The sequence below is a fragment of the Amphiprion ocellaris genome, chromosome 2, assembly GCF_022539595.1.
Source record: "Amphiprion ocellaris isolate individual 3 ecotype Okinawa chromosome 2, ASM2253959v1, whole genome shotgun sequence".
In the NCBI taxonomy this organism is placed as follows: Eukaryota; Metazoa; Chordata; class Actinopteri; family Pomacentridae; genus Amphiprion; species Amphiprion ocellaris.
In genome coordinates, this window is record NC_072767.1 from 14,396,923 (window position 1) to 14,411,697 (window position 14,775).

Here is a 14,775-nt window from a genome sequence, read left to right on the forward strand (position 1 = left end):
AGAGTAAAGATTTAATTCATTGTTGCCTTTGATCTTCATGCTAATTGTTAATGCTAGTTAAATGATTAAATAGTGTTATCCTTATCTCATATTCAGCCTTGAAAAGTCATTGTGATAAAATTATTCTGAATTGACGCCGGGACAGAAATGTTCTAAAAAGAAACGCAGCCAAAAATAAGGCTGACCACTAGCATTAAACTAATGTCACTTCATTAAAGCAAACTCATGTACAGTAACACGCAGATTTGCATTTAAAAAGCAGTGAAATGAGGTCCCCCTTTTGGCCCAATTTGGTCTTGTTTCAAGTGAAGTAATAAGATTTTAGGACTCGTTTCCAGATTAAATGAGTCGTTAGGATGAAAATTTCATTGCTATGAAGAATCTTGAGCAAGCCGAGGGGCTGTTAGGCCAATAAAAATAATGAGAGGAATAATGATTTGAGACCTTAGTGCCTGACTTTTATCACTAACTGCTTTTCGTCCTCTGCTGTGCTTGTGCTCTCAGCAAGGTGCACATCACAAGGACCACCCTGGAGTGTCTGAACGGAGACTACGAGGTGGAACCGGGCTTTGGCCACGAGAGACATGCCTTTCTACAGAAGCATCACATAGAGACATTCTTCATTGTGCCATCACACAGACGCAAAGTACACCAGAGCAGTTTCTTTCCTGTTTTTTTTTTTTTCTCACAACTTGAGAGGTGACACAGCTGTCAGTGTTGTAATAGTTAATCCTCTGATGCAGAGAGGGAGGCAGGCCATGTGTTAAGCTGGCATACACATGGCTAGTATCACTATCTCACACCAGCCGCACATGTGCCCCAGCGCTGGGTGAGTGTGTGTGTGTGTGTGTGTGTGTGTGTGTGTGTGTGTGTGTGTGTGTGTGTGTGTGTGTGTGTGTGTGTGTGTGTGTGTGTGTGTGTGTGTGTGTGTGTGTCTGTGTGTGTGTCTGCTCACAGTGAAATCCGCAGCAAAATGCACACGCACACATGAATGCACACTTGAAATATCCAGGTTTTGTAACATCGCGCGGTCACGGTCTGCTGTAAAAATCCCACTCAAGCCTACTTTATTTCCATGAATGAGACAATTCTCCAAAGCACATTTAAATTCATGCTGTCATCTTTTAAGAAATGTCATGTCATCCTCTTCTATCCATCCAGTACTAGAAAACATCATATTTGTCAGATTTATTATTAAAGAAACTGAATCTTTTTAGATGAATAAACTAATGGTAAATTGCAGTTTAAGATTATTCTTTAGAAGAGCATATCAGGAGGCTTCAGAAAGTAAAAAATCAATACAAGTTATGAAACTAGGTATTGCCATTAAATCTGGAAGTGGTATCTGTGGTTTCAGTTGACTTCCTATTGTGCACCATGAACAGATAGACATGTCTTTTAGGTTAAAGTTCAAATACATCTGAAACAATGACCTAATTTCATGAAATCTTTCATAAAAAATGGCCTCTGTGCACAGGCGTGTGTTATGCATGTGTACGTTATGTACGGATACCAAATCGCATGACCTAAATATGTAGCGGGCGGTGGGAATTGATGGGACTAGGAAACACCCCCACAATTTAATCAATTGTTCCTTGTATCATTTCTGTCAGATATTTCCCGATCAGTCCGCAGCGATGGATTTGTAGTAGGATCACAATCATGTGATCGTCAGCAGGCAGCTGACGTAGTGTTCACTTGTTGTCATAGTTACAGTGATGCTGTGCCGCTATCTTGCAGTGACACAGAAATCTTTAACAAATCTGTGGATCCAGACTATACGCTGGATCACTGCCAAAATCTAATCACTTGGTCCTTGTGTCATTTATGACATTCTCTGAAAATTTCATCCAAATCCGTTTGTTCGTTTTTGAGTAGTGTTGCTAACAGACGGACAGACGGACAAACATATGCCAATCGTCACATAACTCCGCCTCGTTCCTTAGCGGGGTAATAAGATAGTAAAAAAGAAGATAAAAAATTAGTTCATCAAAGCCACATTCTGTCTTATCAAAAGTTTCTTGTGTTGTAATATTGAGTTAACACTAACACAACATGTAACATTGCTAAATGTTGAATCGTACATATTACATTATCTACTTAATGTGCTAACACATGCAAATATACAAATACAATACAATACATATACAATAAATCATACAATATTAATGCTGAATAATTTTTCTTTTGTAATTACAAGTCCTTTGTCCTTGTGTGATTCAATATTCTATAGTGGTTGACCAATTATTGTTCTAGTCGCACTGTACTGGATGCAATATTTAGCATGTTTCCAATAACTAGTACTGTTTCTTGTTTGTTTTTAATTTCTTATACATTCCCAATTAAATTAATATAAAAATGCATGACTTTGGCTCGGATCCAGATGCAGCATGACCTGATTGGTTACATGCCACGAGTGGTAGCCAATCAACAGTGAAATAGTAAAAAGTTATCTTTTAATTAGACATAAAGTATTTTTCACAAAGTTTTGGTTTGCAGTTTGTATTAATCCAAATTTTGACAACAAGATGGTCATTTTTTTCCTTTTTTTGTAATTGTATATTAGGTCAAAATATCACTTGTGGGTCTCATTGATTACAAATGATTGCCATAGGCTCTAAAGAAAGAAAAAAAAACATTGATTGATCCCTAATTTAATTTTTTATTTTTTATTTTTTTTTGACTGACTTGCCTCGTAAACTAAAATTATACATTTTTTAATTTGGTAATTTAACTATCCCTTTTATAAATTCTGTTGGCTGTTGACCGTTCTCTTTATTGTAGATTTGCTTTTGTGCATAATATAAATAGCTCAGCTTTATATGTCTACATTAATGTTAGTATGTCAGCATAGTCACAGGCTAAATGTTAGCTGTACTAAATATTAACACACGCAAAACTTCAGCGTTTTAAACTTCTGTACATCAACATTCTAAATGTAAATAAGACAACCCTTTCAAGGTACAAGTGTGCTGAAAAAGATACATCTCTATACTTCCCAGTCAACTGGGAGACTTTTAAAAGTGATATGAACATGTACTGGTTGTACTTTTGAGCCTTGAATGGAGCTAGTTATGTTTGAAATGTAGACAACTGAATGTTTACAATCTTTAAAATCAAACCTAAAAGTACACTACTGTTCAAAAGTTTGGGGTCTCCCAGGCAATTTAATATTTTCCATTAAAAGTCACATTTTTATGCATGTGCTAACATAATTGCACAAGGGTTTTCTAATCATCAATTAGCCTTTCAACACCATTAGCTAACACAATGTAGCATTAGAACACAGGAGTGATGGTTGCTGGAAATGTTCCTCTGTACCTCTATGGAGATATTCCATGAAAAATCAGCTGTTTCCCACTAGAATAGTTAGTTACCATGTTAACAATGTCTACACTGTATTTCTGATAAATTTAATGTTATCTTCATTGAAAAAATGCTTTTTTTTTTTTTCAAAATAAGGACATTTCTAAGTGACCCCAAACTTTAGAACGGTAGTGTATTTTCAGCAGCCTCTTTAATTCTTTCCTGAACATCTCTTTTCTTTGTTTTCATTTCCAGATCTTCCCTGGTCTTATTTTATCAGACATCAAACCAGCCAAGAGGATGAAGTTTAAGACGGTGTGCTACCTGCTGGTGCAGCTCATGCACTGTAGAAAGATGTTCAAGGCCGAGATCCCCTTCTCCAACGTCATGACCTGCGAGGACGACGACAAGGTGTGTGACGTGCTGGAGCAAAAAGGCTGCGTGTCTTTGCTTGCATGCATGTGTTTACCAGTACTGTACAGTGTAGATATGAATATTTCTGGGTTACGTAGTAAAAAGAAAATCCTTTTAATGGGTTTGTATGTCCATTTGTGATGGAGTGAAATCCTGCTTGGATCCCTAATCTGCTACACACACAATCACAGGCAAACACACACAAACAGTAATCTGGATTTCTAGATTTCACCGCATCATAAGTGCAACAGTGTTCCTGCATTACAGCTACTTGATGAAAAGTACAAGAGTGGAATAGATACAATGAGCAAACTCACTGCTTTTAAGCCTCCTGGAACGTGTGTGTGTATGTATAGAGGCTGTACATGCTGGTGTGGGTGTGTGTATGCCAGCTGATGTTTGCGTGTGCATATAAACATTAATTGGTGCGTTTTTAGTGTGCTTGTTGCTACCTCTGCGTGCGTCTTTGTTTTTAAAGCGCCGTGATGCAGCAGTGAGTCAGTCACAGGGCCGCTGGTCTGTTGCTCGCTCGCTCGATCGCTCAGTTGGCGTTGTGGCATCACAGGGTCTGGCTGTCAGAAATAGCCTGCTAGCTGTAATCCGCCCAACTGTACGAGCTGGGCCAGGCATTAGTACTTCATGATTCTGATGAGGTTGCATTATGACTGCTGGTAATCACCCACAGCCTGGTATCATCTCCCCTAATAGCATTAGACACATTGTTACATGATTATCCAAGTAGCCAAAATCCAAGCATTGTGACACAGACACATTTTATAATAGAATTATGACACTGCAAATTGTTTGGGCCATAAAAAAAATCTTGAGTTATAATACGTGATAAATTCAAAATGCAGGTTTTTGATGAACTACAGGACCTGCAACTGTACACATTATCATTATAGTTTTTGAGTATTGTTACTTTTGATTCATATTTTCTAGTGAACGTTATAAATGAAGGAATGAATTTATGGTGGAGGATGTGACATCCTGTATGAGAGGCCCTATTTAGGTTAAGTTTAATTGCAAAACTCTAATACAAACTTTATCTGTGCAGTGCAACAGAGGGGGTACACTTACGAAGAATTGTTCTCACGAATTACTGCTGTTTCATTTTATCGCAATGTTGTAATTTGTACCATCATAATAATAGCTGATACACCAAGTTCATTTCCCCACACTGCTGCTTTAGCATTTACTGCAGCACTTTCTCAGTTCCACTGTTTAGAGCTACTGCAGCAAATATCCAATATCAGTTTCTGTTATCTTTGGTTTTCTGTTGCACTTAAAAAAAAAAAAATACTCTGAAGTTCTTGGTTTACTCTACAGTCTAGATATACACTGAAAATTCCTGAATAAAAGGGGAATTACACAGGAAAGACAAAGTATTACCCTAGCCTCAGTTTTGTTTATTTTATTATTTTAAAAAAAAATTTTTTAAACTTCAAGGCTTGATGAATGAAAATGAGACTAAATGACTGTTTAAGATGGATGTAGAAGCTGTGGAAACACAGCAGCATATAGGAGCAGAATTACATTATGATCTTTATAACACCACTAGAGACTCAGTGATTGAGTGTGATAGTGTTTTCAATTTACCATTGTAAAATGGTGTGAATTTGTAGAAAACAGCATTTCAATTTATAATGCTGCATTGAAGCTGACAGCAACCAGTATCTGAGACAAGGAATGCTGACAACCCTTTGAATGATATCTAAGTCACAGTTTATGTGCTTGTTTTATGACAGATAAAGCACATATAGTGCTGTGGTTTGCCTATTTTTTACATTTAAATGTTTCAGATCATCATACAAATTTTAATGTAAGACAAAGATAACCCAAGAAAACACAAAGCACAGTTTTTTTAAAGGATGATTTTATTTATTAAAGGTAAAAGGCTGTCCAGCCCCACCTTACTCTACATGCAAAAGTAATTGCCCCATTTAGCTGCCAATCTACTAAATGAGAAAATTATTTGGCATTTGGGTTCAGTTTCACCATCCACACCTATGTATGATTACTGCCAGACTTGCTGAATCTAAACATCACTAAATAGAACCTGCCTGGTATTGTGAAGTAGCCAAAGGGTCTCAAAAAGCAGCACATGATTCTACGTCCCTAAAGAGATTCAAGAAGAGATGCAAAACAAAGTCACTGACAGTTATCAGTCTGCAAAGAGTTACAAAGCCATTGCTGTAGCTCTGGGACTCCAGAGAACCACAGTGAGAGACATTATCCACAAATGGAGAAACATGGAACAGTGGTGAACCTTCCCAGGAGTGGACCAACGACCAACATTTCTCCAAGAGCATCAACATCTAATCCAGGAGGTCACAAAAGGACACAGATGAACATCTAAAGATCTGCAGACCTCAGTGACCTCAGTTAAGGTCCGTCTACATGATTCCACAATAAGGAAGACACTGGGAGAAAATGGCATCATGAGAGAGTCGCGAGGTACAAACCACTACTGACCAAAAGGAGCCCCAAAACTTTTGGGATAACATCCTGTGAACTGATTAGTCAAAGGTGCAACTTTTTAGAAATCATGGGTCCCGTTACATCTGGTGTAAAGCTAATACTGCATTCCACAAGGAGAACATGATACCAGCAGTGAAACATGGTGGAGGTAGTGTGATGGTTTGGGGCTGCTTTGCTGCCACAAGACCTGGACGACTTGTCATTACTGATGGAGCCATGAATTCTGCTCAGGACATCCTCCTGGAGAACATCCACCATCAGTTCATGACCTAAAGCTCAACACAAATGGTTTATGCAATTACTTTTTCACAGGGGTGATATAGGTTTTCAATAAATCTCCAATATATCATAATTTAAAAATTGCATTTTGTGTTTTGTGGGTATCTCTGTATACTATTCAATAAATGTAACTGGAGGCTTCTCTGCGTTGTCTACACATAGTGTTGTGTTCAGCCGACACATAGATCTTTTGTTGGAGGCGATCTCCATTTATTACAGCCCTTTACAGACAATAAAAAAGACATACAAAATCTTTCATCACACAGACTTGTACTCCTATAGAAATGAAATGATGCATAACCATATTAGAAGGGGAAATTCAACTTCAATTCAATTTAAATAAAATTACCTTAAAACACACAAATCCTAATAGCACAATCTTGCTTCCCTCTCTCTGAACACACACAAAAAGGGGAGAGGTAAGGCAGGAAAAACTCATTTATAGGACGGCATGGGGCGGCTAATAGTGTATATAGAGGTATATTAACCCCCTAGCAAAGGTTCCACACAACTGAGAGACAGATCAGACTTTGTGTAATTATAACAATAAACATAATAACAATAAAAGGACAATAAAATTAAATATATATGGTATTTTAGACATTACTAATACAATAATACATATATAATTAACCCACAACCACTGCTGCACCATAATTTGGAACATTTAAGTGTAAGACATATGCAAAAATAGAAGACATTATAAAACACTGTATGCTTTATGTATAACATACCTACAGTATAAATAGCATGATAACATACATTTTGTATGCTATTTGCCATGTTCCTCTTGAATACCATGTGAAATATTTCATATTTTCAATTGTTTGTTGATGTTATTCAAGTATTGTCAGTGCCTCAAATATGCTGTCTTGAGTTGTTGCAGTTGTTGCAGGGAGGCTTCATGGAAAGCATCTCCCAAGATGCACCTGCAGGACTTATCAAAACTCTGTCAAAACAAAACACTACGAAAACACACAAAAAAAAAAACCACACTGGAGACTCCATTCCATAAATGTGCAGTAGATGGATGTCCAGTACTGTCCTTGTAGTGTGGTCTCTGCATTTTGTACTACATGCTGACGTCCACAGAGGGGTCCTACAGACTGTCACAGTCCTTGTGCATGACTCTAGCAGAACCTCGCATACTTGTGGATGTGAAAAGTACATTGTCCTCAGGGAAGAGCTGGCCATTACAAGTTTTAGAAAGGACAACACTGAATCAGGCACACAAAAAAATTAGGCTAAAAAACATCAGGTGACATTATACAAAGGCCCATATAAAAAATAATCTCAGAAATCAAAACTAGGAAATCTAAAATGAAGTAAAGAAATTAGCATAAGAAAGATTTACCATACAGTTTACAGTTGTCTTGAATTCAGTTTGGAATTCCAAATTCTTTCATTTCGTTCTTCAAACTATTACAGTGGCTGTAGGAGCAAATATCTTCCTTAGTCTGGAGACTGCACATGTAATGTTGTGATCTAAGAACAAGAGTGGAGGATGAGCTCTGAGAAATCAGTTTCTGACAGCTTGTTTCAGCATCTTCTGAAATATCTGATGGCAATTTGTTTAAGAATGGCTTCATAAGAAAATAATAACAAAAATTATATCAGTAATTCTCCAGCAGCACAGAAAAAGAGGTGTCCAGGTAATTAGGAATACAAAAACACAACGGTTCATGTCCCCACCTTCCTGGGATCTTTCTGCCTGGAGTTTGCATGTTCTCCTTGTGCATGCATGGATAATCTCCAGGTTCTCTGGCTTCCTCCCACAATTCAAAAACATGCTGAGGTTAACTGATCATTCTAAGTTGTCCGTAGGTGTGAATGTGAGTGTGATTGTTTGTCTCTCTGTGTAGCCCTGTGATAGACTGGTGATCTGTCCAGGGTGTCTCCTGCCTTCACCCTAAATCAGCTGGGATAGACTCCAGCCCCCCACGATCCTAATGAGGATTATGTGGTGTCTAGATAATGGATGGATGGAAATCTATTTAAAAGGTATAAACAGCCAACAAATGGATGGTTAATTAATGTTTCAGAGAGCAGGGGGAGAGTATTTTGTAGGTCTTACACCACTCGGTTATGGAGAAAAAACATCTCCTATCAAACAATATCTGGCCTAGTTTATTGAAGACATGAAAACATAACAGCTATAATGACTTAAAGAAAACAATATTTCGACTAAAAATGGCAAGAACATTGTGAAACTGCTGGGGTTTATTACAAAACCGTTTCTAATAATTACAACCGTCAACCCAATTTCCTCACTGCTACATCAGAAAGAGAACATCCTAATATCTAATTTATAACATACTTAATAATTTAACAAAGACTCAAAGCCAAATAAATAAATAAATAAATAAAAATTGCACACTAGCCTTCACTCATCTTTAGAAGACCACATCAGTGACCTCTTGTACTGTAAGACTTTCTACTATAACTGAAAGGTTTGGAAGCAGAGTGGTCTAACCCACTTTCTGCAGTTTTTGAGAAAAATGATTCAAAGGTTTGTGTTTTCAAGAATGATCTAACATTTGAAGCACCACTTTCATGCTATATTTGGGTTGTGCGTTAGACCACTTTGCCACTGAAATCTAGACCATAAAATATTACAAAAATGATCTAAAAGCCAGTTTGTATTTTTTGTGGGTTGGACCACTCTGCTTCTAACCCTCTCAGCTATAGACTATATCACTCAATGACAACTCAGGTTCCTTTACAGTCTAATGACCCCTCTTTTGATCTCTGCTGGTTAACTGGGAACTGATGGGTTTTCCCATGTTTATTTTATAACATTGTGGGTGCTTGTGCGGATCCGGCATTCTGTGACCTCTGTTACTTATGTGCACTACATATGAACACGTATGCTGCTTTACTCTCACTGTTTCAAGGTTCCTCCCTTCAACACGTCTGTCTCTGTGGGAACCTGGACGAATGTAGTGGGAATGCAGGCAGTTGTTGTGACAGTGCCAAGCTCCCCCTGAACTCTGTCACTACTGTCCCATGAAAAAATACACCCAGGCATGGCATGTGCACTTTCACAGTTTCCAAATTACTTACAACAATCACTGTCTTTGATTTGACCCACATTGGTGGATCTAAAATCCATTTCAAAAGAGGTCACTGTGCAATATTTTGTAGTAGCTTTGCAAATGTATTTTGCATGTATTTTTTTGTTTGCATTTTGGATCATTTTGGTATGCACCCCGGAAAAAAACGAGCTGACACATGAAATTTGTGTCAGAACTGCAAAGAAAATTCAGGCAGCAAAACTGCAAATCTAACAGTGAGTCCAAAAATCTAGTCAGTTATCAATCAATCAATCGAAGTTTATTTGGACAGCCCTTTACAACAGCCCAAAGGGTGACCAAAGTGCTTCACAGCAAAAAACAAGAAAATAACTTAAAAACAATACAGTAACTTAAAGCAGGACAAAGAATCACACTCACACTCACACCTATAGGCAAAGTTAGAATAATCAATTAACCTCAGCATATTTTTGGACTGTGGGAGGAAACCGGAGTACCCAGAGGAACATGAATGCACAGGGAGAACATGCAAACTCCATGCAGAAAGAAGGCTGGGACGCAAACCAGGGATCTTCTAGCTGCAAGGCCAAAGCGGTTTACCACCAAGTTACTGTGCAGCCCATAAAATATAAAATAAGACAATAAAATAAGCACCAATAAAACAGCACCAAAATATACATTTACAAGAAATAAAAGTAATAAAAATGTCACCATGCCGCTAGGTATTGAAAGCCATTTCAAACAGGAAGGTTTTGAATTTTGATTTAATAAGACCTAGGTCAGTGATGGTGCACATGTCGGAGGGGAATTAGACATAAGCACTGTAAAAATCTGTTTTTAAAAAAAGAAGAAAAAATGTAATAGATAGACCAATAGTAAGCAGGACTACACACACAATCAGTTTACAAGTTATAAGTGTTACTTTTTGAGGAAGGCCTGAATGATTCATTGTTGTAAAATCCAAATTGCAATATGGAACAGCGATATTATCAAACTGCAAAGGGCACAGTTTAGAATATACATCAAACAGCATGTCTGACTCAGGCTTAAACTATAGTTATAGTGGTTTCAAAAAATTCTATCATCCTCCTTGTGTGACAGTCAGAGCTCATGTTGTAATGCTCCATCTCGTTTTAAATCTATTACACGGTAAATATTGGACTGAAGCGTGACATTAAAAAATTATATTGCAAATCAAATTTTAGTCACAGTATGTGTCAGTAAAATTGAAATGGCATATTTTCAACAAATCGTTCAGCCCTATTTACAGATGACAACTCAGTTACATTATTTAGTTTCATTTTCTTTAAAATTTTATTTTATTTTTTGTTTGATCGTCCTGCTACATATCTGATGTCACAGTAAACTATCCCTTCGCTGTTTCAACATAATAAGAAAAAATAAACAACAACAACAGAAACAGCTGTAGTGTCCTTTTCGCCTTTTCTTTAGTCATTGAATTAGTCTGACTCTTAAAATAAGAAAACAAATATTGATTAATTCGGACTGGTGGACTCTGCAGCTTTCAGAATGTCTTTGCACTAATATCTTCCACAAAAAAATAAAAAATTCACCATTTGTTTTAGCTTTCCAGACTTGTATTTCTCAGCTGCAAATTGTGCAAAATGCTGCCGATAAAAATCTGATCAGACATTAAAGAAAGGAAATGATGCCTCTATTCTACCGTGCATCATATCAAATCATGCCTAACCCGTTGCAATATAAAGTCTCACTGCTCTACAGAAGCAGCACAACCATGACTAGAACTCACAATGACATCTATGCTGTATAACAAAGTTATAATGCTATGAATATCTTTTAAATTAAAAAAAAGTAAATTTAATTTATTTGAGTATTTTACAAAATTGGAAAACCCTTGACTAAGAATGCATATTTTTCCAAATATACAGACAGATATTAGTAATATTAGGAAAGAAATGTGGGCTCCACATGCAGTAGATATTTTCATTCATATTTTCTATTTTTAACTTGCTACCTGGGCTGCACAGAGGGTCGTTGGTCAGCACTTTTGCCTTTCAGCTAGAAGATCCCTGGTTCACATCCTGGCCTGGGCCTGGGATCTTTCTGTCTGGAGTTTCCATGTTCTCCGTGTGCATGTGTGGGTTTTCTTCAGGTTCTTTGGCTTCCTCCCACAGTCCAAAAAAATGCTGAGGTTAATTGGTAACTCTAAATTGTAGTGTAATATGTAGTCCTGTGATAGACTGGTGACCTGTCCAGGGTGTCCCCTGCCTTCACTCTAAGTCAGCTGGGATAGACTCCAGCCCCCTGCGACCCTAATGAGGACTAAGTGGTGTGTAGATATTGGATGGATGGATGACTTGATACCATACTTGTCTCTTCGCTGTTCTTTGCAAACACAACGTGCTGTTCAGCCACAGAGTTCAAGGATTTTTCTCATATGCCTTGGTTGCAGCTTAGTCAATAATGGCTTCTCAGTTGTGCAGAATATTAGTTTTTTACAGAATCTGGTGTTTGTCTTGTTTAAATAAAAATATTTAAATGAGTAATTTCCAAGAACTGTAACAAATCTGAAAGTACAGCCATCCTTTCTGTTTTTGTTTCATTACAGGTGCTATAATTTTGGCAGTTTTTAGAGATAATTATTATTTCAGACTTATACATTTGTGCCTCAATGGTTGTGGTGCCATAGTTCGACTCAAAACTTTGGATTAACTGAATGTGTAAAATTAAAACGTGGTTTTAGTCCTTGACTCAGCTGAATTTGACATTTTCCCACAGCACTATTGGTAAAGCAGAGGAATAGCAGTAGCTTAATAGTGTGTAATGAGCATCACATCCTCATATACAGTCAGACCTGCATGGCTGCAGGTTTCCACTGATGTATGTTCAGTTGTTCCAAAATCTCCTGAGTGCTGAGCTCACAAAACTCTGCATTTGTATGCCTCACCATCAGCTGAGAACCAGTCAGCTTTACCACATCAGGCAGGCCGGCCTCTGCAGACACTGATTGTGTTTTGCTGTCTGACAGCGGCGAGCCCTGCGGACTGCGTCGGAGAAGCTGAGGAGTCGGACGTCCTTCTCAGCCACCGCTGTGCAGCATTCACCAGGAACACGAGTCAACCGCTACATCGGGCGGCTCATTGAAGCGAGGCAGACCGAGTCCAAGACATCAGACCTCAACTTCATCACCCTGTTCTACAGGAGCAGAGACAGGGAGCGCAGGGTGAGCACACACACACACACACACACACACACACACACACACACACACACACACACACATCTGCAGAGAAGCTGACAGCTCAGATGTCTATTTACAAAAGCATACAAATGTAACAAATGTATACTTTCCTCATTACACAGAAGGTAACATGCTTCGTGACTGCTCCCCCCGTCTTATTCTCACACATACACACTCTACAGTCTCTAGTTCTCTTTCTCCCCTTTCTCCCTCTCTCCCACGCTTGTTGTCTATGATGTGTGTGTGTGTGTGTGTGTGTGTGTGTGTGTGTGTGTGTGTGTGTGTGTGTGTGTGTGTGTGTGTGTGTGTGTGTGTGTGTGTGTGTGTGTGAAAGAGAGGGGGGGGGAATCCACCCACCCTCTCAGGAGGGGGTGCAGATAATGATTTGGGAACGTCTGAGCAGCACACGTGATATCCTTCTCCTATGTGTGCGTGGGCACTGCAATAAAGGCGACACAGAGCAGGGGTGGTTTGTGTGTATAGGTACGCGCGCACGCGTGTGTGTGTGTGTGTGTGTGTGTGTGTGTGTGTGTGTGCGTGTGTGTGTGTGTGTGTGTGTGCGATCTAAACATTCAAACTGGTTGGACAAGAATTAAAATCTTCTATAGAGTGAAAACTAGTTAAAAATATGACTTCATTTTTAACAAATCTTAGATGTTTCACCCTTCAGGAAAATGCCGCTAGGAGAGAAAAATAAAATGATGACACAAATTATTGTAATAAGTTTGTTTACTCCCACACAAATGTTTTGTCTCAGAGTATGCTGGAAGAGTTCAGAATACATCACTGTACTACAAATTTAGATCTAAATGAACATCAGATCTCTGGAAGTTATTCTTTATTTCTGCACAAGACAAGAGAAGTTTTGTTGGCAGGAACATACAAGCATTTCATCCAGCTTTTCCTGAGGCGAGGGGAAGGTGAAGGTGGAGATTCAAAACACATATTCTGGCTCAAAAAAGCTCTTTAATTCCCTTATTAAATAAACATTACATTGGAATACTATATTCAGGGCAAAACCTGTTTTTCTCCTGCTTTGATAGTAGATGAAGGAAAAGTGTAGCATTATAAACTACATGCATACATTGAAATAACTTTCAATGTATGCATGATGGACTCAGTTGTAAAAAAAAAATAGAAGGAGAGTTCAAAAGATATTTTTATTAATTACAAACAGCAACAGCACATTTGAACTTTTAAATTCACATATTTTCAGCTTATAAGTTGCTTTTCTAACATGGCAGCTCTAAGTGCATCTGACACTGTCCCATAATGAAAGATGCATAGAAATCTATTTATTTTTTTGTCCAAATCAAAGTGAAATTAATGTTAACAATTGAATATTCTGTGTAATTCATACTAAATAGACATACAAATGGACAGCTACAAGGTATTCCCTCAGAGTCATTATTACTCCTAGAAAGCATCATTTAGAGTAGAACTGGTAAAAAGGTGCTGCTTCTTACATTCAATTAAAATTCAAAGCTCTGAACAGAACTTACTCTGGAGAGGGTTAGATGTGCAACATTAGTTACCTCGGTGATCCAGAAAGGTTAAAAGGGAGCCACCTTTGTGACATTTAAAACTCTAACTTCCGGCTCAATCTAAACACGTGGACAAAATTGTTGGTACTCCTCAGTTAATGAAAGAAAAACCCACAACGGTCACAGAAACAATTTGAATCTGACAAAAATAATAATAAATAAAAATTCTATGAAAATTAACCAATGAAAATCAGACACTGCTTTTGAACCGTGGTTTAACAGAATTATTTAAAAAAATAAACTCATGAAACAGGCCTGGACAAAAATGATGGTACCCCTAGAAAAGACTGAAAATAATGTGACCACAAGTAGTCTACAAGTAGTCACTGTGCTGTTTGGTGACATGGTGTGTACCACACTAAACATGGACCAGAGGAAGTGAAGGAGAGAGTTGTCTCAGGAAATTAGAAAGAAAATTATATAGAAGCATGTTAAAGGTAAAGGCTATAAGACCATCTCCAAGGAGCTTGATGTTCCTGTGACTACAGTTGCACAT

At 37.9% G+C, this 14,775-nt stretch overlaps 1 protein-coding gene across 1 annotated transcript in view; it reads left to right on the plus strand.

Moving 5' to 3' along the window:
* LOC111569882 (adenylate cyclase type 1-like) overlaps positions 1-14,775 on the plus strand; it is a 72,274-nt gene that overhangs the window by 32,400 nt on the left and 25,099 nt on the right. Inside the window, exons 7-9 of the mRNA XM_023272309.3 lie at positions 505-646; positions 3,562-3,717; positions 12,523-12,717. Of these exons, the coding sequence (XP_023128077.2) occupies positions 505-646; positions 3,562-3,717; positions 12,523-12,717 (493 nt within the window). The remainder of the gene's footprint in view (positions 1-504; positions 647-3,561; positions 3,718-12,522; positions 12,718-14,775) is intronic.